The sequence below is a fragment of the Sceloporus undulatus genome, chromosome 4 (genome assembly GCF_019175285.1).
Source record: "Sceloporus undulatus isolate JIND9_A2432 ecotype Alabama chromosome 4, SceUnd_v1.1, whole genome shotgun sequence".
In the NCBI taxonomy this organism is placed as follows: Eukaryota; Metazoa; Chordata; class Lepidosauria; order Squamata; family Phrynosomatidae; genus Sceloporus; species Sceloporus undulatus.
In genome coordinates, this window is record NC_056525.1 from 195,223,546 (window position 1) to 195,248,779 (window position 25,234).

Below are 25,234 nucleotides of genomic sequence, written 5' to 3' on the forward strand. Positions count from 1 at the left end.
GTCAACTGATTTTATTTGTTTATTTGTTTGTTTAGTTCACTGAATATTTCTGAGAAATATAGAATCTGTTTTGATGGTGGCAGTGTGCTACAAAAAATATAGGGCATTGGTATGTTATGTAGAAGCCCAAAAATATCATACAGACATTTATTATATACACAGAAGGAATGGGCAGCCACAATTGCCTGCACAAAGCCCAGTGTCGGAGGAGAAGGTTGTAGGAAAGCCCTTGGTTGGTTCAAAAGGTTTTCTGATCAGCCTTCCGCATTCTTTTCAAGCTTGTGCAATATGTTGAATATAGAAAGAACACACTGTGTTGTCAGCATTTGGTGGTGTTTGGAATTTGTTCCACAGTTCAGTGAGGAGGAGCATAAGTCATAAGGCAAATGTCAAAATGATATTTAGATTTTTCTCCTTCCTCTGATGGGTACAGTCTGTATTTAAAGAAGGTCCCAGTTTGGATTTAACTACAAGTCAATTTCTTAAAAATTAATGTAGAGAACAGCCACAATGTAGTCATATTTATCTGGCTGTACTTGCAGACATAGTTTAGAAATGCATAACATTCCTGTTATGTTCAGAAGTGAAAAGCTAGGATGAGCAGGAACATTCCACTGTTAAATCTTTCATATTGGGATACTTTTGTTGTGTGTCATATTTCTTTTGCAGAAGGACACTCAAGTTGCTAGAGCAGACATGGCAAATAATGTAGTGGTAATTTTTTTAAAGAACTAAAAAGATTTGTGTTGCAGCTGGGTGTGCCATGCCATCCTTTATATTCCATATTTGGAACTGGGTTTGTCTTTTTTCAGCTTTTGCAATAATTCTTTGAGTACAGTATCTTAACTTCCATCCACATGATTTTTAAAAAATGTGTTGATTGGTGTCCAGGTTGTTCTCTGACCCCTTGGGAATTCAAGTGTAATTCAGGAGATAAACGTGGCCTATGTCCACAGGAATATTTGTAGGTGTCAGCAAAAATATCTAAACACCCAGGGCCAGAAAGCATATGTTCATGCAGATTGAAGCATTTCTTTTAGGTAGCAGACAGCTCCCATTTTCTGCAAAAATGTAAGCAGCAAACGTCTGTGTTCCAAAAATTTTCAAAAATTAGGGAAAGGGTTAGGAAATGGTTATTTTTCTTTATTTGCAGGAAGCTCTAGCATTAATAATATTAGGGGCTAATTGCCTACCATATTGGAAAAATTTTCCTGACTGAAAATTCCCAGAGCATCTTACTTAAATGCTGCAGTGACCCTTGCAAGCAGTTCCCCCTTGTGTGGGGCATTATATGTTTGTTTTTTGCTGCCCAAATACAGAAATTATTGTGGGGCACTATGGTTTTTTCTGTGAAATGATATCAGAATATGTGACACCTTTGGTTAGCAGGTCTTTTACCAGTTATAAGATGGTACAAAATTTGTCCCTTATCCCAATTTGTCCCATGTAGAAATATGGTTCAATCAGTATTTGTCATCACACTGTAAACAAATTGGACTTCTATGGCATCCCATCAGATGATATGTGATGTTTTAGCACAGGGGTAGGCAACCTGCAGCCCGCAGGCCAAATGCGGACCGGCGAGGCCTTGGGACTGGCCCCAGCCCAGTCCTGCTGCCAATTGCCGCCGGGGCCTTTGGCGTCTCGCGCAAGGGGCATGGTGGGGCAATTGTCTATAAAAGCCTCAGAAACATGCGTTTATTTTAACATTTTTTTAAAAAATCAGCAATTTTTTTCATGTGTCCTCCACTTTTTATTTAAAAAGTGCCCTCCATTTGAAAATATTGTCCTACATTTGTCCCAGTTTATTTATTTATTTATTTCAAAAAATTATTTAATTATTTATTTTTTGGCTTCGGCCCCCCAGTTGTCAGAGGGACAGCAACCTGGGCCCGGCTCAAAGGGGTTGCCTATCCCTGTTTTAGCACTTCAACACTGCCACATTTTTATTCCATATTTTCTTCATTTACTTGATATATACAGGTATATCTCAGTAAACAAAGCCTCTGACAAAGAAGCTCCTTTTAACAAAGTTTTTTTTAAAATACCTGCCCTGTCTCCCATTTGCTCCTTGTCTTCTGTTTTCAAGTTCTCAGACCATACATCAAAGGAGTCACAGACAGAATAGGCAAAGTGGTGAAGAAGCACAACCTCCAAATGGTTTATAAACTGACCAAGAAAATCCAGCAAATGCTACACTCAGCAAAGGACAAGACAGACCCTCTCACAGCTGCAGGAGTTTACCACATACCATGCAGCTGTGGACAAGTCTACATAGGGACCACCAAACGCAATGTCCAGATATGAATCAAGAACATGAGAGACACTGCAGACTGGGTCAGCCAGAAAAATCAGCAGTAGCAGAACACATTGCAAACCATCCTGGGCACAAAATGCTGTTTGAAAACACTGAAATTCTGGACCATGCCAACAACTATCAGGTCAGAATGCACCGGGAGGCCATTGAAATCCACAAATACTTGGAGACCTTCAACAGGAAAGAAGAAACCCTCAAAGTAAATAAAGTTTGGCTACCAGTCCTGAAGGACACCAAAACCAGGACTCAGCAAATGCAAATGAGAAACCACTCAAAGTCAGAGGCTTTCCCAGCAAACAATGACCACCAATTAGCAGACACTAATCCTCTTTACATATCCTCCTACCCTGAGGAGGCCATCAATAACAGAACAATACACAGATTAACATGGGAATCACTCCTCCTCATCCAGGGTCACACAGTATACAATAATAATAATAATAATAATAATAATAATAATAATAATAATTTGTTTTATTTATATACCGCTATTCCAAAGATCATAGCGGTGAACAGCAAGTAAGCTAATTAGCAAGTAAGCTAATTTGCCCCCAACAGTCTGGGTACTCATTTTAGTGACCTCGGAAGGATGCAAGCCTGAGTTGAGCTTGGGCCCTTTTGCTGGTCTTGAACTCGCAACCTTGTGGTTTTGAGTGAATGGCTGCAGTACAGGCATTTAACCACTGCGCCACCAGGGCTCCACTCTCTTCCAGGTTAGCATTCTCTGAAGATGCCAGCCACAGATGCTGGTGAAATGTCAGGAATAAACTCTTCTAGAACTTGGCCACATAGCCCGAAAAACCCACAAAAAACTATGGATGTCGGCCATGAAAGCCTTCGACTTCACATTTTGTTTCTTCCCACAAGGGTTACCTGACCAGGTTGTTCCATTTTACAAATACAACAGGTATGGTGTGTATGCAGGAAACATACAAATACAGTACGTTTGTTTTGTATATAACAAAATAATCTGAAATATGTTGGACTGCTCTTCTTATGGCATTAGGACTTATTCTTTCTATGCTTTTTCTGCCTCTGGTACCAAATTTTCTGTTAAAGAAATCATACACAGGAACACATTGAGTTTGTTCACTGAGATGTATATGTATTGTATTTCCTGATTAAGCATTTAGCTCGGACCTCAACCAGCTATTTATCAATTGCTAGATCATTCCCTGTGTGACCACATTCAAAGCAGCTCAACAAATACAGTCTACATGTCCTGAAAGTTTTAAGTGCACAAAAATCTTCTCAGGAACATTGTTCTGTGAGGTGCCAGCACTCTGAGACAGGATGCCACAGTTCCTTCAAGGCTTCATGTTGTCATGATACACGCCTGCCAGGAGCAATAGGCCTATGCATGCCTTCAATTCAGTGATGTCAAAGTGGCTTCCACATACTGCATTTGTACGACTCCTACATACATGCCATACCTGTTTTATTTGTTTCACAGATTCAACTAGTTGCAACAGTTTTTGCTTTAGCTTTTTTTTTGTGTGTGTGTGGGGGGTTAAAAAGAATCAAACTATGCAGGACAGGTTGTTCATATGGAGACATTCTGGGAAGTATGGCCTGGAACAGATGTGCCTTTGAGGCGCCCTCGTCACGTGCGAGGGCTGCCTGGTGGGTGGAGTGCCCACACGCCCAGCAGCCCTTGCATGTGACGAGGGTGCCGCAGCTGCGGTGTGCCCACCAAACATGGTGCATAATGGTGACATTGCAGCTGCGCCACCCCCACATGGGATGGCACAGGTGCGATGTCATCGCGACGTCCCTCATGCTTTGTGGCGTCGCAGCGACGCTGCAAAGAGGAACCGCTTCAGGGTGCTCCTTTTTTGCTCTGCAGGAGCGCCGCGCAATTTGGTTGCTGCAGCGCTCCTGTGGAGGAAAGAGAGGCGCCGGGGAGGTGTCTCTTTCTGGTGGTGTGTACCCTGTCTATATGATATATAAGGGCAGAAATGCCTAGATTGTTTCTGGGATCAGGAGACCATCAAGTGGCTGAGGGATATGGACCTGAATGAATGAGGGTCAGAGGAAGGGAACTATTCAGATGGAAGTGCAGAGAGAGAAATGATGGAGAATTTTGAATGTAAAGGGAGCAGATATTTGCATGATCTTGAAGTGGACATAAATCCAGTCTAAGGATTTAAGGAGAATTGTGACAAGGTCAGAGTGACAGGAAGGGTAGTGAATTTTGGCAGCAGAGTGCTGGACATAAGCAGACTTTCTGGAAGTTAAGAGGAAAGAGGAGTTTAGTATATATTATATATATTTATAGTGCTACATTCTATAGTCTTTGTCTCTGTATATGTTTGATCCCTTATCCTTTTGTGGAAAGGGCATTATAAATGTTACTGTTACTACTAGTAAGGGACACGGCTCAGCGGTTAAGACACTGACTCTGATGACTGCAAGATCAGCAAGTCGAGGCCCAAGCGCTGCATGAGAGTGAACTCCCATCACTAGTCCTAGCTTCTGCCAACCTAGCAGTTTGAAAGCGTGTAAAAGTGTAAGTAGATAAATAGGTACCACTTTGGTGGGAAGGTAACAGTGTTCTGTGCAGTTATGCTGGCCACATGAGCATAGAGTTGTCTTTGACAATGCTGGCTCTTCAGCTTAGTAACAGAAATGAGCACCACCCCCTACAGTCAGTCATGACTTCACAACTTTATCAAAGAGAAAACTTTTACCTTAAGATTTTATTAGTACTACCACTATTATTACTCATCATCATCATCTTCTTTATTATTTGTAGTAAGTTGTCTGGGCTGCATTTGCACTGCAGAAATTGTGCAGTCTGATACTACTTTAACTACCATGACTCCCTCTTATGGAATCCTGGATGTGTAGTTTGTTGTGACACCAAAGCTCTCTGACAGAGAAGGCTATCTCACAAAAATACAGATCCCATAATTCCATAGGATGGAACCATGGCAGTTAAAGTGGTGTCAAACTGCATTATTTCTGCAGTGCAGATACAGCTTAAGTGAGAGATGTACCAGGCATGCATCAGACTTTTTAATGAAATGATAAAGAAAGGACTGCATTTTTGCCTCGTTGCAATGATCTAACCTGGCAATACAGTGAACATGGAGGTTAGAGGAAAGAGAAAAGTTAGAAAAAAACCAAGGCTTTCTGCCTGTTTGGAAAAGGTTTGGAAAGAAAGATAAGAAATATTGCCCTGTCTCAGGTGATTCTGTTGCTTAACCTCTTTAAGAGGAACTGTCTCTAAATTTCAGAAATGTCAATCTTGACACTATAAGAGCTGTGTATTAGGCTTCTGGAAAATGAATCATTCATACCCTATAAATCCCAGGGCAAATAGGATAAGAATTCTCCCGAGCAAGGATACCAGAAAGATATAGCTTTCTCCTTATGCAGATAATCGTGAAAAAATCTTGCTTCACTGGAAGGAGGTGACTTCATATTGCTGGATCATCAGCTCCTATCTCTATCTTTTCTTATATCCATAGGAAGTCCATTTCAGATCATCCTCACACCAAACCTTTCCTAGAAGAGATGCAGTTATTATACTCCACTGTAGTACTCTGGACTTGTGTGTGAAGGCTGCAGTTAGATCATCTACTAGGTTCCTTCTGAACTTTTTAATTTCTGGCCCGGATTGCTTTTGACCTGGAAAACAATGGTCTTCATATAACTTTGTCAAAGTCTGTCATAGCACTGAATGGTCTGTAAATTGTAAAAGAATCAGCAGAAGGTAGGGGCTGTTCGTACCTTCTTTTGATCTAGATCCAGAATATTCACACACAAAAAATATGTATGACACACAATGCATGTTTTGAAGTCTCTTAAGTATTGATTGTAGCCTTCCCCTCCCCCACAAAAAAAATTCCTAGGAAATAGAATTTTAAATTTTACCCTAGCAAGTACAACAGTTTTTATAAATCAAAAAACATCTTGATTCTCACTGGAAAATGGAGACGTTGTCTGTTGCTGTAAATCTGTATTTTAGTTAAGAATGAGAGGAAACCCAATCCACCATATTTTCCCATTTTTGAGCCTGAGTTCTGATATCAATCTATATATTCTGTCTCCCTTAGCAAGTCCTTCAAGGTTTTCCTTAACATCATTTTCTTTGATAGTACATTTGGCTCTGTCTTGTCCTAGTCTTTGGTGCTATTCTACTTGTAACCATGTCTGGATATATGGTGGTTCTTACTCATTTGGCGGGAAATAAATGTTTGCATTTGTTAGAAGGGTCTTTGTTTTTGGCTTGTGGATTGTCAGGAAATGGAGAGTTGTGGGTTAAAAACAAAATATATGTTCTAAGGGATGACCCAGCCTTGCTTTGAAGCATGTTTCCTGTTACAGTTTTAATGAAAAGTATTCCTCACATAAGAGGTTGAATGGCATTCTTGTGTATTTGCTTAAAGACTCAATCCAGTCATTGTGTTTATAGTTTGGCGACTTGCCCTAGCCAAAGTACTGTAGCTAGACGAAATGAGCAGCTCCTTGTATTGCACAGTATCCTGGGTAATGATCAGGGAAAAGAGAGGGGAAAACCCAAGGAGGTGAATGAGTTCACTTACATTCTGTGCCAGAGGTCAGCTCCTAGTCCATCATATGATACATTCTAAAAATTCCAGCTGTTCTTCATAGACATATTGAGTACGGTGACCCCTTTAAAAGTATTAAAATAGATTTTGCTATTAGTTTTAAGCAATCAAGTTAACTGTTAAAAGTTCTAAGTTAAATTTTATGCTTCAAAAATATTAGTGGACTCTACATGCTCAGCAACAGTAGTATTTTCCCATTTATTCAGACAGAGGATGCAAGTAGCATCCTTGGAGATCAACCACATTTATGCTAGATCCTTTCTGGCGTTTAAAAGCATCTGGTGAAAGGCGAGGGTCTAACTGAACGGTGAAGGGAAGTGGTGCAAAAAGGTTCTGCCAAAATACAATGGTGAGACTTCAGTTTAAAACAAGAACAAAACCATCCAAAAACTTCCAGAGCTGTGGTGGCGAACCTATGGCATGTGTGCCAGAGATGGCACACGAAGCCATTTTTCAGGGCATGTGGAGGATGAGGAAGAGGAAGAACAGGTCCTGGCCGTCCTGGGCCTTCAGCTGTCTCCAGAGAGACAGCTTAAGACCCTGAGCAGTGGGAGAGAGGAGGAACAGGTGTGCACCTGTTCCTGTTCTTCCCCCCTTGCCCCCCCCAGACCTTCAGCTGTCTCTGAGCAGATAGCTGAAGCCTCCCCAGAAATCCCACTACCCGCCCCCTGGCAGTCCCACCCCCAAAACCGGGTAACACCCAGGGCCGGAACGCCTTTTAGTTTGGGCACTCGGTCCCATCACTGCCCTAGAGCCATCTTTGTTGCTGAACGCCCAAGTGGATTCCATAGCTCAGAGCCCATGGGGTCAGTTTCTACAAGTTTGCCAGCTATGTAATTTCCTGAACAGAGCTAACAATAGTACATGTACTGGTAACCACCTCTTAGATTACTGCAGTGCTCTCTACGTGGGGCTGCCCTTGAAGATGGCTTGGAAGTTTCAGGTAGTGCAAAATGTAGCACCCAAATTATTAGATATTATTTAACACCTGCCCAAGGATGGAGGCTGCCTGCTATGGCCACCAGTAGGGGAAATATTGTATGAGAGGGCATTGGAAATGGCTTTTTCATCTCTGGCACTCTAGCTAAAGGGTGCTCTCACTTTGGAGATCCATTTGGCACCAACACTGGCTTTATTTCAGCATCAAGTAAAAACATGTCTGTCTGTTAAAAAGCCTTTGGGAGCTAACCAATTTATTCTAAAATGTCTTTTTACATTATTTTAAAGTGTTTCAGCTTTTAAAACCTATTCTTAATTTTCTAAATTGTTTAATATGTTTTTAATTTTTTCATTAGTTGTTTTGTTTTGTTTTGTTTTATACTGCAGTCTCTCTACATGGGGCAGGGTGAGCTCAAAAAAGTAGGTGCTGTGATCATAACACTGTCACACACACCCCCAAGCTATTTTAATGTATTTGTTGACCAAAGAAGCCTATCAAACTTCAGAATTAGTGTGATATATTTTGTGCCTTTTGGCCTAATAAAGTATTATCACAAGATGGACTTGGGATTTGGGTGTGATCTAATATGTGCAATGGGCTGGTTTGCATGTCACAGTAAGTCACCATAGAATTCCTGAGAATTGTAAGTAATTATGCACAAGCAAAATCGTGTTGCAATCATACTCAATTGCTCCCACTTTATTCCTACTATAAGCAAGAGTGGCTATTTAAGTAGGAAGCCTCAACCGGCAGTTCGTTTACCATTACATCGGATCAAGGGTCCCTACTTGTTGTTTTCCTAATAAACCAGAATTCAGTCAGAGAGCAGCAAGCCAGGTATCCTGGTTTGGATGTAAAACTAAAAAAATCATTAAGGGTGGTCCCCTGTGTTTGTTTGCTTGCTTTTGTCTTTGCTTTTTAGTTTTGTTGTTTGTTTGTTTGTTTGTTTTTTGGCCACTTTCACCATCCTGGATCCCCTAGCAATCAGCATAGGCATGCAAAGGTTGCTATCTCTACTAACATCAATATTATGGACAAAAGATTTAATCCTTAATTCAGGTATAGTTGGAGGAATGATGTTGTGTTGTGGATGGAACAGTGGTCTCTTTTATATCATGATGTTAAGGCATTTTCCCTTCAAGTATAATCATTCTGTTTATGTGGACACAAAGTTCATCTAGAGCCACTGCAAAATAGTACGGTTATCTCTCTTTCTTCTGATTGTCTTCATAAACATCCTACAAGATAGTTCACTTTGCTTTACTGCTGGTATTGACTGTTCTGTATTTACTGTTAGACATTATCCTTATTCAGTTTTCAATTCTAAAATCCTCCCCTTTCTATACCTCAGCAGGTATGAAAATTATGAACCTTTGACATAAGAGTCACAAGCAAAGTTTTGCACAGAACAGTATTTTTCACCTTTTCACTTCAGCCTTATTGCACTCATTCCAAAAAAAACAACAACATTACTACATGTAAAGTAGTGGGTGGAAATGTAACTGGACGGATGAATTATAAATTAGTGACCTTCAAGTATTACTGGAATATTCTCCTGTTAGGCCTAGTTGTAGTGGAGCCATCATAAGATCATTTGGGTTGGCTGAATACTTGGCACAAGCCTTTAACTTTAAAAAAAATAGACTGGTTCATGTGATTATGTATATTAACTGCAGTAGTATTAGTGATAATAATAATAGCATCTGCTAAAAGTGTTTGGTGTTTAATTAGCAATTCTTGGAATCAGTAGAAGGGTATAAAGACATACTAAAAATAATTTATATGTCTTTAATGTGGCATGAGTAAAAACCCATGTTCACAGTTTTACTGTCATTCACCTTGTTCAGTTTTCAGTTCTAAAATCCTCCCCTTTCTATACTTCAGCAGTTATAGTATCATTAACCCTAAGGCCAAGGGAGATGTCAGTCTCCACAAGGCTGTAATACTGTTTTTCTGGCTGGTGTCCAGCAGGAACTAGATATTGATATGCTCTATGGTATTTCTCTCATCTTTGCCCAGAGCATGTGAGGGTCATCATCTTTTTGGTCTAGTATGAGCAAGCAAACAGATAATATTTTAATGAAAAGCTTTTTTTTATGTGGTGAATATAGTGCTTAGTAAATAAATAATAAATAAATAAAAGTAAGAAGATAACTGTTTTTCCCTTTCTGGGAATTCCTAGAATTATCTGACTCCTCTGAGGTGAGTAAAGATGGAGCAGTGCCAGATTTCCAAACTGAGCCTGTGGGTCTTTATTTTTCTTCCACTGGCATCTTCTATGGAGACAGAGAAACGTCTCTTCAGAAATCTGATGCTGTGTACTCTTCACATTTTTAAACTGTACATCCTCATACAGTATATAGGGAAGCTAGTCTCTAGTCTGTTTTTGTAAACGTGTTTCATCCGAACAACTATGCTTTCCTGATTTTAAAGGCGTTTTTTCTTCTTGTCAGTAAATGCAATCAGATAGCAAAAATTGCTAAAGTGGTATTATATCCTTATTTAAGTTGACAAAGCATGCCATTAATTTCCCCCCAAATGCAACATTTATAAAAGTGTAATATGATATCAGTTTATAAGTTTTTGTTTTTAGTACTCAAGCTTGGATTGGGTCCAGTTTCCATTGCTAAATATATTTGAGTAAATTGTTGACATGAACTGTAGCTTTGCCTTGTTCTCCATTGTTTTTCTATCATAAAATGCCTAATCTGAGGACATTCTGTAGCAGTGTTCAGCTTCTGTGTTGGAAGCATATGGTAATATGAAGTATATGAATGATCATTCTTTTTCTGGACATTTTAAATAACTGCAGTACAAAAGGAGCAGTTAAGCCTTCCAATATTTTCATTGTGAGCTCCTCATAATTCTGAAGTGATTAAAGTTTGCTATAAAGTGTTCTTTGTGTAGGAACTTGGCAAAGAGTATTGAAGCCTCAGCAGTATGACGTGTATGTGTGTGTAAATAATGTCCATTGAAATATATTTGAGGTGTATCCAAAATCCACAAAGCTGAGAGAAAAGTAAAGTTGGTAATCTCATCTTTTCTATTCAGTGTGTGAAGATTGTTCTTACTTTACCAAAAATGAAAAGTGGGGTACTAAACTCAATGGGGTTACCTAAGGACAGAGCATTCCACCTATTTTTTGGCTTGTATTTTGTATTGTTGAATTTGCCAAGCGTTCAGGATATCACTGGCTACTGTATATACTCATGTATAAGTTAAGAAATGTTAGTCCAAAAATTGACTCAAAAAAACCTGGGTTGTCATATCCATGGGTCAATGTAAGTACCGGTACTGTACTTTAATTCTTATAAAAAAAGGAACCATCATTCCTTTCCCTGTTGTGACTTACAAGTGACACCATTTCAGAGAAATTGGGTATTTCTACAGGCCTAATACAAGGCTCTTGTTTTAGGTTTGGCTGGAACAGGAATTCTCCTGTTAGGAACCGGGTTATGATTCTTTCTTGATATTTCTCTATTTCATTTAATTTTGGAGTTCCAAAATATAGAATGCAATTGTCCTTACCAAAAGAAAAGGAAAACTATTTCCAGTAACCTGTAAGGAAATCTATTCCCTTTATCTATAAGGACATTTTATATGCCATTAACTGAGTTTTTGGCAAAGCATAAAAAAACAATATGCCCCATTGGGACAAGCCTGGGGTGATGTCCCATTGTTATCTAATTTGGCATAGCTTTCAGGTTTTGTATGAGTGAGCTTGATAATTATCCATAAATTCCCAGGTAATCATTAGGAGGAACAAAGTAGGAACTTTGGAAAACTGGATCAAAAAGTAATAAATAAATAATAAGTAAAACTGCAATAATAGGGTTTAAATTTAGTTCAGCAAAGTGGAAACTGAAGGCAGACTGAATGATTCCTGCATCCCAGTTAGATGCATATCAAATTCTTTCATTGAACATTAGAATTCCAAATTAAAAAATTCTTAAGAAAAAGAAATTGAAGCTTTTTGGATACCAGAATGGTTGGATTTTTTTTGTGTGATTGATAATACTTTAAACATTGTTTTAAGACATTTTAACAGCACAGTAAGCCAGAGAACCACATGAAACCTGACTTACAAAGGACAAGAATCATGCTCATGGATGCTACCAAATCACTGTCATGGGAATGGCTAAACAAACTGTGGATATTTGGTCCGTATGTTGTTTACTGTGACGTCTAAGACCAAGGAGCAGCTGTTCTGAACTGTTTCTCCCTCTATGAACAAATAGGAGGAAGTACCCATCGAATAAACCTTCGTGTCTTTCTCTGGCTTGTTGGAACAGAAACAATCCAGAGCAATAGCTGCTGCCAGATTTGAACTTCACAGTAAACTAACCAAATGCTAAAGACCTGACGTTTGTTCAAGTACTCCTGCCACAAGCTGGAGTTGTAGGACAGTGTGTACCAGCACACTGCTCAATAAGACTGGGTTTCTGTAGTAGCTTTTCTTATTGTGGGCTACTGAATATTGTCAATAACAGGGCAGGCTTAACTGTTGGGTTTCTGTAATAAAAATCCTAAAATGAATATAATTCAGGATGGAATTTATCAATTATGAATGTCAGAATTACACAAATATGCTTTATGTATTATGTTGAGTAATTTTAAAAACAAATGCTTAGTTGTCAAAAGGTAATAGCTCACAGAGAGTGCTTTACAAGGAAAGAACATCCCATGCACATTCAGATGAATATCACAGGGATTTCAGACCCTTCCCACTTTAATATTACTGTCATGCAATGCTCATCCCCTCTCCCCTTGTCTCTGGGGTAGTAGACATATGGCATCTATTTCCTTAGGCTTGTTTCATAATGTCTCTTGTGTCATGCTGTGCAAAACAAATGGTGTAGAGGTGGACTTGTAAAACTTAGCTTGCTGCTGAATGGAAATAGGAAACTGTGCTGACTACTAGAAGCTCACTCTGCCACTACTTGGAGGTCTGGTAATACTAGAACCTCCTCCCACCAAAACCCATTGGGGTTGTATGTAGTTTAGAATTTTGTTTCCTACACCGAAGCAGCTATGCTGATTGCTGTTTTGCAAAACAAGGAAAGACACTCCCAAGCATCAGTGGTGCTAATACTAGGAGTCCTGTTCATGTTATATTGTGCTCATGGCCTCTACATGGTTACGTATGGTCCTTATGACTACTTTCAAACTGAATGTGAAAACTTTTTTTAAAAATATTAAAAGCATGTTAGAAAGTGATCATTATGAAAGTATGAAAGAAATAATCAAAACTATAGTTTTCATCTTTTAACTTTTTACAAGGCAGTGAAAGAGATAATCATACTTCTGTTTTTCAGGCAAAAACTTGTCCTCCTAAATGAAACCATTCCAGTTATCATGAATACTTATTTCAGTCAAAAGGCCATTCTTAAAAAGCCAGCAGATATGGAGAGGACATATTTTCAAGAACCCTTGCTGAATAAAAGAAATATGTCTTTGGTCCGGATATTCAGTTTATCTGATGTAAAAGAGAATTGGTCTCAAGCTTCTGCAGTTAATCAGGTAAAGTTTAATTTATAGTTTTACAGTTGGTGGCAAATTGTTGAATGGATATTTGGGCACAGTCATGTAAGGATGCTTATATACCTTTTGCAGCTTTCCTTTGAATAAACTTATATAGAGAATAATATTCATATTAATATCTTACAAGCAAGATTGTTCCACATGTAATATTGAACTTATGTGAGAATTTGTTTTAGCCTTTTCATCCTGGGGAGAAGTGACCAGTGGGGTCCCAGAAGGCTCTGTCCTGGGGCCAGTGCTATTCAACATCTTTATCAATGACTTGGATGACAGAATTGGGGGCATACTTATCAAATTTGCAGATGACACCAAATTAGGAGTAATAGCTAATACTCCAGAGAACAGGATCAAAATTCAGAATGACCTGAATAGACTAGAAAGCTGGGCCAAAGCTAACAAAATGAAATTCAACACGGAGAAATGTAAGGTACTGCACTTAGGGCGGAAAAATGAAATGCACAGATATAGGATGAGTGTCACTTGGCTGAATAAAACTAGGTGTGAAAGGGATCTGGGAGTCCAAGTAGACCACAAATTGAACATGAGTCAACAGTGCGATGTGGCAGCTAACGATGCCAATGTGATTTTAGGCTGCATCAATAGAAGTATAGTGTCTAGATCAAGGGAAGTAATAGTGCCACGCTATACTGCTCTGGTCAGGCTCCACCTGGAATATTGTGTCCAGTTCTGGGCACCACAATTCAAAAAGGACATTGAGAAACTGGAGTGTGTCCAAAGGAGTGCGACTAAAATGGTGAAGGGTCTGGAAACCATGTCCTATGAGGAATGACTTAGGGAGATGGGGATGTTTAGCCTGGAGAAGAGAAGGTTAAGAGGTGATATGATAGCCCTGTTTAAATATTTGAAGGGATGTCATATTGAGGAGGGAAGAAGCCTTTTTTCTGCTGCTCCAGAGAACAGGACCCAGAACAATGGATGCAAGCTACAGGAAAAGAGATTCCACCTCAACATTAGGAGGAACCTCCTGACAGTAAGGGCTGTTTGATAGTGGAACACTCTTCCTCGGAGAGTAGTGGAGTCTCCCTCCTTGGAGGTCTTTAGAAGCTGGATGGCCATCTGCCAGGGATGCTTTGGTTGAGAGTTCCTGCATGGCAAGGGGTTGGACTGGATGACCCTCTACGATTCTGTGATTCTATGATTCCTACAACTGTGCTAGGTGGTATAATGACATATTTAGTGGTATGCATTTTTTTCTCATTTCTTGCTCCATTTTTTAAAATTATCAGCCATTCTGAAGGAAGCACTACATGTTGTAAAGAATGCAGAACAAGCAGAACCCACTGTGTTCTCAAACTTCCTGTCCACATGTTTACTACAATATAGTTTGTATTCTGATATGGAGAATTTCCCATTTTTCCATTAACGGGCGATTGAAATGTGGTAATGTCCATGGGAACACAAGGCAAGTTGTCTTTATATCATGGAGAAGGGAGTGGAAACTTAATATTGGATTGCTGTGTTTCTTGCAATTAGTAGTTCTTACTACACATACATTTCATTTCCCTACTTCATTCCAAAATTTACAATTTAATTTAATAAAAATTAAAAAAAAAATTTTTTGCAAATAACGTGTGGAATCCATGCACATCAGAGTTCAGTGTCTTTACCAGTTGCTAGGCATAGCCTTTGATATTTGAATCTGCACAGGCCATCAACAGTCAAGCAGGACTTAGCTGTATACTGACTACATACAGACATGTTACAAATTTTCATCCAGGCTGCTAAGCAGCATGGTATGTTAGTGTTTCTATTATATTTATCTCCAGCGAACATCTTTTGGAATAGGCACAGCATCAGTAACAGAAATGAGGATCCATGCCTTAGTCACATCTTGGCTTGTTTGTTGTAACACCTTCACCATAAGCTTTCTTTGAAAACTATTTGGTAATTTCAGTTGTTTTGAAGGCTGCAACTAGGTTTCTTTCTGTGCTGGGATATAGATTTCATATTGCCTCTCTTTTTAATCAACTGCAATGGATTTATGTTGCTTTCTAAGCACATTTCAAAGTGTTCGTTTTAAATGGAGTGAGATCAGCTTACCTGCCCATGTTTCATGGAATCCCTCTGTAATTTTCAGTTGTAAAAACAAGGCAGAAAAAATGTTGGAAAAACAAAAAAAGATTGCAAAGGAAAGACCCCTAATCCCCTGTAAAATACTGAATGGGGCAAGGTGAATGAACAATGAAAACTTTATCTGGAAACACCCTGGTTGGTTGTTGTGTGGCTACTGTTGTTGTTGTTATCATTATTATTATTATTATCATTTTCATTCCTGAGGAGGGAATGTGCTTGGCCTGCTTGACTATTTAAGACTGGGGAAATAGGGATGTTCCCCATAATTTGATCCAACTAGGAGGAAGCATTGAACTGCCAGTATCTGTAATTCTAGAAAAGAAATAGGCAACTGCACCAGGTCCAGGGACTAATTTTCGCTCCCTCAAACCTCCTTGAAATGCACAGACTGCCAAAATGCCACACAAACAACCCAGAAAGTGGCTAGAAGTCTACTTCTGCATTTGAAAGAATTGTATTTTAAAAGTGTTAAACAATGTGTTCCTACAACCCATTTAAACGGTGTGTTGCTGACAGGAGGAGCAGTTTAGTCTGTCTGTCACAAGGACAACGGTAATCTGGGGACCCAAGGTGAGGTCAAGCATCACAAAAACAGCCTTGGAGAAACACATGCTGCAGTCAGAAGGCTACAATTTGCCCACCCCTGTTCCAGAAGAACCAAAATGTATACTAAGAAATTTTATTTCTGTAATGTAAACAACAATCTGTTTTATCAATGTGTATTTACTAGGTGTCTTGCCTGCATATGAAGAATTCCAAGGCTGAGCATGCTCATAGCAACAACGAACTCAGGTTATCCCTGTTTGCGGTTACTACTTTAAGTGATTCTCTTCTTGATATTGTGGAAACAGAAGGAACAGCTGGAGGGAAAGGAATCCAAGTCCAAGTAGTTGTTCAAAGGGTGTATTACTTGGTTGCTAAAGAAAGTTCAAGATGTCATCTTCAGAGAAATAATCTTTCCCAAAACATGGCTCCATGGTTAAACTCAGATCTGCCAAATGTTCGGTGAGTAATAGAAATTGTCTGTACCATTGGGAGGAACAGCAAAATAAGCAAAGAAGCTAACTAAGCCAAACATGTTGATTGCAAATAGCCTTAGTTTCTCTTGAACTGAAGGATCTTACTCTCTAGTTGAAAACAGGAGGCTGTTTCAAACCTTTCTGAAAGTACTAGACCAGGGCTGGACAGGTTATTCAGCACTTGGTCTGTATTGGAAGTCTTGTCAGGTCAGTTTCGATGGCCATAACTAATTTGTTTATTCAGGTCCATACAGCTCTGCACTTGCATGTGTCTTTTATAGCGGTGGTGCCAGCCTACTGTTAGAAACATATGAATCTGCCATATAAAAGCAGACTTTTGATCTGTCTAGACTGGTATTACCTATAATGACTTCAGTAGTCTAAGATTTCAGACTGAAGCTGGGTCCTTATCCACAGAAAACACATACACTGAGCTACCTTTCTTTCCCAGTTGATGGGCTTTCTTAAAATCAATTTATAAGCCTGAAACTGATTTAATAAATTGTTGTTTTAAAACAACAGTAGTTTAATTTTGTGCTATTTTACAAGCTTGAACATTTCACTGTTCAGGTGGTTATATGCAACTTGTAGTCCCATCATGTGGCTTTGTTATGTTCAAACTACCATTCTCTTCTGAAACAATAATGTATAACTCTGTTAAAGATCTTCATTTCTCTTTAATCTTTATACTGTTTCTTGTCAGTTGAGCCAGTATTATGATTGTTAGTGATTTTTTAAATATTTAAAGTACTATATTTTATAAATATTAGTAAATTTTAAAAATATATAGTGTAGAGAGACTGAAAGAATTTGGCTTGCTCAAGGTTTCCCTTATAAGAGGCTTGTGTCCAAAGTCCAAATCCTTTCCTTTGCCCATTATTTACAAGACCATTGTGATGCTTAATCCAAGGTTGAATAGTAGCTGCAGTCTTTTTCCTTGCTTTCACCTCCTTTTGTGGTCAGATAGTAATGGACTTAATTTCTATTTACTAAAAAGGAACTGGATGAAGTATTTCAAAAGAGCTTTGAAAGAGGAAGGCCAATGATCCATACAAGCTGCAGCTAATTGCACCAAAACACAAGGGTATTTTTGAGAAAAATATTTGTAAAGTGAAATAGACTATATCTATCATATTAATGGAGACTCCTGCTAATGAAATATGTACTTGTGTATTCTTGGTGCAATGAATAATTTGGTTGCTTGCTATAAGTTGTCAGCACAGATAAATGCGACAGCCAGGAGTACTTGTTGTCAGCTTCAGCTGATGCACCAGCTGCAACCCTTCCTAGAACCGGGGGACCTAGAAACGGTGGTACATGTACTGGTAACCTCTCGACTCAACTTCTGCAGTGCTGTGTACATGGGGCTACCTTTGTGCCAAGTCTGGAAACTTCAATTGCTGCAAAATATGGCAGCCAGATTGGTCGCCAGTAAATCGAGAGCCAATCACTAATTTTGAAATCTCTTCACTGGGTGCCAATCAGTTTCCGGGCGCAGTACAAGGTGTTGGTTATCCCATTTAAAGCCTACATGGCTTGGATCCAGCTTACTTGAGGAAGCACCTTCCTCGTTATTGTCCACCCCGCACACTCAGGTTCTTTCATCTGCCGTTCCTAAAGCATAGAATGACCTGCCAGAGGAGATCCATCACGTTACTACTCTAGATGCCTTCAAAAAGGCTGTCAAAATGGATCTCTTCCAGCAGGCCTTCCCAGACTGACCTCCCTTACTTTGACACTGATTGTCCTCCCTACCCTAAATTGTCTCTCTTCAACTTGCCTTTCACTTTTGATTACGTCCTGTGGCTGATTCAGCCTCAGCTCAACTAGGCTCTTTGGATTCTCCAGATGCATCTGCACACACTTGGGACTTTATTTTCTTGCTGGCGTTATTCAAAAAGTGTGTTCTCTTGTGGCACCAAAATTCCAAGATGGGTGGATATTTGAAGTGTCTGAGCATAGGCAAGGGTCATGTGGTTATACAACTTTTACACCCCAAGCGAGAAGAAATATGGAGTTGTGGCTGAAAGCACTCTTTTATGAGCAGGCTTTCTAGCCTCCAACACCAACTTCATGGCCATCCACCTCTGCTGGGATGGACTCTGCAGATAAGTCTTCATGGCCATCAACATCTGTCTCTGCTGATGTGGAAGCCATAGAGAGACACCTGAAGTCTGCTTCGGTCTTATTGGCCAGTTTCTCCACTTGATATAGTAGTGCACAAAAATGGGGAAAAATAGATATTCTCTGTCTACTAGTCAATGTTGCTGTTAATTGCTGTCAAGTCACATTTGACTCATGACAACTATATAAATGAAAGACCTCCAAGTCACCCTGTTGTCAAGAGCTGTGTTCAGATCTTGTGGCTCCTTTGATTGAGTCTATCCACCTGTAGAAGATGATTGACCCAGCTGAAATGTTTGATTCTTCTTCATGGTTTACATGACCCACAAAATAGGTCACATTGTACCTGTGCAGTCTATCCTTGGAAACTTCTAGAGCTAAGCTGTCTCTTGACAGTAGCCCCACATACCTCCACTGTGCACATTGTAACCTGTTCCCACTCAGTCACCTCAGTTCTCTTTCATCTCCTGCAGCAAAAAACAGAACCTTGTGGCTTAAAGCTCAGAACTTATCAATCAGTCTTGATATAGAGCTCCTTGGCACAGTCCTCAGTACAGAGCTCAGATCAGACCTTTCATTCAACTAGACTTGCAAAGCCAAAGAAGACCCAGGACCTCTCAGAACCCACCACACCAAGCAACAGAGCCTTCCTTGGAGAAGATTGTGGAAGAAAGACAACTATGATGCTACTTCAGTATAAAAAAAATCACAAATTGACTGTTGTTAATCAGATCCAATTTGCCTGTCCAGAGGTTTCATCAGGTATTGATACAGTAGATCTAACTTGAAAGTTAGTAAAGTGCTACCCCCAGACAGACCTAGGGCTGTTTTGTTGCCCCCCCCCCCCCCCCGGAAGCTTCTCCAGATTCAATGTTTCAAAAGTGAGTTTTTTGTTTGTTTGGAAAGACCTTTTTAAAAACAGGAAGTGAAGTGGAAGCTCTCTTACTTAAGGTCTTACCAGAGAATGATAAGATAGTTATTTTGCCTATTTTTTTGCAGAGGCACACACAGGCCTGTGTACAGGAACAGCCAAAATAAAGCTGCTTCGAGTCACAGTGGAGGTATGGTGTTTCAATGATGCATTGCGTCCTATAGAGTCCAGAAGCCACACCAAGCCAACGCTCCAGTCCTTAGGGTTGGAGCGTGGCTTTGGTGCAACTTCTGGACTCTTAGGACGCATGCCTATGGAAACACCATACTTCCACCGTGCTCGAAGCAGCTTTATTTTGCTGTCTGTAAACAACCCCAGTTGCAGCTCAGCAGATCACCATGGTGCATATGCAGTGACAAAGCAATACTGTGTAGTTTTATTGGGTTGACATATGATTTTATTCCACAGCCTATTCTTCGATGCTAAACACAATTGTAAGATGTTATTAAGAAGAGATGAATGAAGAGCTAGAACACATTCAAAAAATCAAATCCACCACTGATGATGCATAATGTGTACAACCCTGTCTGTTTTTCAACCTAACAATACTCATGAATAGTTTCACTTTCCATTTGTTGCAAGTTTACCTTCATTCTAACTCAAAGAATGATAAATTGAGAGTACTCTGCTATTTGGATGTCAGAAGGGCACTAGCCTCTCATGTGGGCCCACACAAGCACTTCTGAACCAAATGCCAGGGGCCTACCTGCTTTGAGTCAGCACACTTCAAAAGGGGTCACTAGCATAATTGCCCTTGCCTTTTAATGGTTATGAAACTATATGCTAAAAACAGATGTGTGGCCTCATCTGTGTGAGCTACAGCTGCGTCGTCCATCTTTGTTGGAATTTCCTTACATATTATTTATAAGGTAGTAATGTAGTTCCAACTGTTGTGGTTCCATCAGGCATTATACACTGGATAGGAGGGTTCATTTGGATGGTGGCATTTGACCAAACGCCTGGAATCTTAGAAGGTTTGAGGACACCAATGCTCCATGTTAAGAGCTTGCTAAATCTCCTGTTTGTGTGAGGCACAGAGACCACGAAAAAAAGAAGGATTGCTTACTGTAAGATGGCCTACTATCTAGTCATATAGCCTACTGTCCTCTCCACTCAGCTCTGCTCTTCTGCCACACTTCTCCTCTTCCATGATAAACATGAAACCACTGCAGCAGACCAGAAGACTGAGTGGGAAGGCCTAGAGAGCATGCACTGTAAATAGTGGAAGAGGACAGAGCTTCCTCAAAAAAGTGGAAAGACAGAGCTAATACCCCCCAAAAGACAGCTTGTCTAGAAATTTTTGAGGATGCAGTGTGCTGATACAGTGTGATTCATTTGTGTAAGTGCACAACTATTAAGTAACCTGTTCATCCCCTGATTTAGAAGTCATTCAGGAAATGAAAATGGTGTTCCTTACATTTCTTAAAGCTTTGTTGTGTGCGGCTTGGATCAGTATAAGGCTGATATAAGAATTATCCATGTTATTTTGTAAGAGTAATAACAATCTGCTTTATAATATCCCATGCTCTCTGAGATTTAATTCCCTGTGCCTGCCAGTAACTAAAGAATAGCATTTTCAGTACTTATTGTTTATAGGTCCAATAGTCATAGATAATGAGAAATATATATATACATTTTAATTTGCATTATGTAATATAAATCCTTTTAGTGGGAGTTATTGTGCTCCAGCAACATTTAATGAGTTTCTGTTATACCATTTTCACTTGTGCAACTGCAAGTAGCACAATATTGGATTTACTGATTCTGCTTTGAATTATTCATAAACGTCTTTACAACTTTTGCTTTCTTCATGGTGAGCTTTTACACTATCTTACATTTATCCAATACAACAACCATTAAATTTATCACGAGATCTTCATCTGAGTAAAGATATCATCCAATGCTATTGCAAACGTTTCAAGGTGGGTAAATCGGTACGGAGGTCCCTCATTGTGTTTACTCAAAAAAACCCAAGCTTGAGTTACACAAGACTTATTTTAAATTAGTGTTTATTGCTCTTAAAGAGGGATGAGAAAAGAAAGGACATTTGTGGAAAATCTATGTTCCACAGAGTTTAGCATCTGTCAAAACGTTTTGTTTTGTGGGCAACTTCTATTCTGTTTGCAGCATACCATTCATTTTTTTTTCAGCTAAATTTTCTAAACAAAACATTCATGAACATATGATTTTTCAGAACATCACTAATACTTTTGGGATGCAGTTTTTTTCAAATACAAGATAAACAGGAAGCAGACAACCTAAATGTGCCTCACTGGAATACTGTACATAGAAATGTTTCAGTCTTGTAAATGAAAATTCACTTTTTTAGTAGTCTCATAAAATTGTCATTGTTGTTTGAGCAATTTACAATTTTGTCCCTTGGGTATTTGAGCAAAATGCTTTCATGGCAGGTTAAAGTATGACCATCAGATTCTGCTTTACTGGGAGCACAAAACAGTTGTTTGCATATGGAAAGCAGGAATACTGGACCCAAAGAATTTCCCTCACAACTCTTTTCTCCTTTTAAGAGTCCCAGAATTTTTTTTTCATGGGACTCTTGTTCTTAGAAAATAATCCTCCAACTTTCAACCCAGAAAACCTTCCTTCTTACTGTTATTTTGATGCTCGACTGAATACATTTCCAAAATACTCTTCAATGGAGTACATTTTCCCAGTTAAGCTATACACCTAACAAAACCGTCATTCTCTAATCACATGAAGCACAGATGTTCTCACCTACTATCTGCTTGCTTTGTTGTAAGTTAGAATTTAAGCATTATTGATAATACCATTCATTTAGTTTATTTAATTGTTCAGTGCTATTAGCATACCTTATGTTAGAATGTATGTAATATAATGCTTCAGACAGGATGAAACGAATATGGAATCATACGCCTTTGAGCATGTGGACAATCAGTGTGAATAATGCACCACAATTCCTCCCCACACAAATGGTGCACATCTGCTTGGTCCGGTATTCCTCCCCTTCCTTGCAGCTTTAACAAAATTACAGTAGTCTAATGTAGAAGAAACGTAAGACCTATTTGATAAACCATTGGCCATCAGAAACAACCTTCTGCCTATCCCTGCCTTACAACATTTAATGTACCACAATCATAGAGACTTCAAAGATTCACCCAGTTAGAATGAATAGAGGGAATCCAGGCTGATTCAGTTTTTTACATCTGTAGCAGAGGTGTCCAAAGTGGTCCCATGGCTATTTTTGCAGCCCCTCTCTTTTTCTAGGGAAAAAACCTAAGTGAATTGGTTTTCCTGGAAGCCTTCAAGGATGGTGATTCACCCTTTAATAAAGTCAAGAGTTCCCTACACTATTGAACATCAACCCAGATTTTTGGACACTTTCACTTGCACCTCCCGTCCAGTGTTCTTAGTATTTTGGGCCATACAGCCTGGCAATACTGTGAGGATGCAGCAGATTAGTAGCTATTCAGCAAGACAGAATACAGGACTTTCTCTGGGATTCTGAGACAAAGGATGAGTTTGTTTGTGTTGTCCTTCGGTTTGAGGTGTCTACATTCTCCTTTTCTAACATGTGCTACAGCAAATAGAGAATAGGAAAGTAGGAGACTGAGAGAATAGAAAGGAGATTAGGAGTTGTCTGAAAGACAGTTATTAAAATATACATTGTTGGCTGCCTCTGATGGTGGAGAAAGGTCTGTGATGATCTCTCTTGAGTAGAGTGAAAGAATAAATTCTTTAAATTATATTAAATTAAATTAATTAATTTAAAATTCAAATAAGGGTCTTACATTCTTCTAATTAGTCACTGTAATTTTTGTAGAGCTCAAGGGAGGGAGGGGGAGTACAGGACCAAGCAGCATGTACCAGTTTGTGTGGGGAGGAATTTGTGTGCATGATTCACACTGATTGTCCACATGCTCAAAGGCACATGCTTCTATAATCTGTTTCAGCCTGCTGAGGCATGGTTTTCACACATTTCTAACATGAGTTAACACCACTGTGTTTTTAAAATTTAGTATATAGGACCATTCCCCATGGGGGTTTGAGGGGAAAAGCCCGGTGGTCATACCCCATATTATTCAATGTGCGGTGATGTGTGGTCACAGCATCAGTGCACTGCAATCAATAATATGAGCAATCTGTGGGTAGTTGTATCCATGGATCACTAGCCCACCATTGCAGTGGGCCCACTGTATGTGTCTCCGTAACAAAAATTTTAAAAAACTAGTGCAGTGTTTGCATCTTTTTCATTTTAATGATACATTTGGGGTCTCTTGGTGTATATAATATTTAATATCGTTTTCATTATCTCTTTCTACTAATTTTCAATAGTAGCTAGTTAAAATAATATAACAAAATGTTCAGTGTTGATGTATAGAAAGCAAGCATTCAGCTACTCCATGAAATTCACTATCTTTATTTACCCAAGGTGTCCATATTTATATGAATGCTGGTGTATGTTACATGCTATATGTTGGCATTATTTTGGGAGGAGTTGTTACATTATATAACTGTGAGTAATAACTTTAAGGGAGCCAGCATGATGTAATGATCTGAATATTGACTTATGACTCTGGAGATTAGGGTTCAGTTCCCACTCAACCATGGAAACTCACTGGTTGACCTTGGGGGAGTCATACATCTCAGCCCAAGAAAACCCTGTGATAGGTTTACCTTAGGGCCCCCAAAGTCAGAAATGACTTGAAATGACATAGCAACAAAATAAATTTTAAGCTTTGACATCTTACATCCTTCCAGCAGTCTTTCATTTTAAAGGGATGGTAGTCTTGAATCAGCTCCTCTGTAGTCAGGTTTTAGAAGCTTACCTTCTTCACTGATATTTGGTTCTATTAAAAGTTTATAAATGGAGTTTCTGGACAAGGTTAACAAACTAAGGTTCAAGCTTCCCTCGAGTGATTACCCCAAGGACAACCTTGTCCTGTGACCCTTACAAAAGCTTAGCGTCAGAGCTTGCTGCTGAGTCTCAGTAGTTGTTTTCTAGTGTGCTAATACTGGTCCCATTCCTGATGCCATGTTGAATCTGACCACTGGTTGGCTCTGACTACTTGCCTGCTTTTGGTCCCTGATCCTTTAATCTTGACTTGGATCCTGATTCCTTGCTACTTTTGTCTATGCATTTTCTTCTAGCCCTTCTGTTTGATGATTTCTTAATTTCTTATCTGTTAACGCATGCCTCTCTTGGAGCATATACTTGTTTTTGTCGGTTCACAGCAAACTCCTGGAGATTTGCACCTTGGGTCTGGAGTGTCACCTCTCCAAGGTCTGGCACTAAGTTACTCCACAGAGTCCCTCATGCTATATCAGGATGAATAAGCTAACAATTGTAAAGGACTCTAGTAACAATTATCGGGATCATGTATGTGTTATATATCACTTTGTATTCTGTTTGTTTATACTGTACTGAGCTTTTCCCATAAGACTGCAACTCAAAAAGCTTACAAAATAAAAGAATATAGTAGAAATACGTATAGATATAAAGTATATGTAGAAAAATTTTAATTTATGCAATTAATTCTATTGAATTAAAAAAACATTAAAACATAACCATTAAAAAAAAGCAAAGTTATATGGGGGGGGAGGGGGGAGGGAGAGATTTACTATATACTGAGAGAGACTATGGAGATTAGCACCTGCGTTCTGAGAACGTTCCGTATCATCACGTGATGAGAACGTCCTGGAATGGATATT

At 39.2% G+C, this 25,234-nt stretch overlaps 1 protein-coding gene across 5 annotated transcripts in view; it reads left to right on the forward strand.

The window, feature by feature from the left end:
* SPIDR (scaffold protein involved in DNA repair) overlaps positions 1-25,234 on the forward strand; it is a 1,328,422-nt gene that overhangs the window by 1,237,081 nt on the left and 66,107 nt on the right. For all 5 annotated transcript variants that reach the window (XR_006103505.1, XM_042463183.1, XM_042463182.1 and 2 more), the window contains exons 9-10: positions 13,150-13,354; positions 16,200-16,474. Coding sequence is in view for 4 of the 5 variants with exons in the window: in XM_042463183.1 (XP_042319117.1) it covers positions 13,150-13,354; positions 16,200-16,474 (480 nt within the window). In the remaining variant the exon portion in view is untranslated. The remainder of the gene's footprint in view (positions 1-13,149; positions 13,355-16,199; positions 16,475-25,234) is intronic.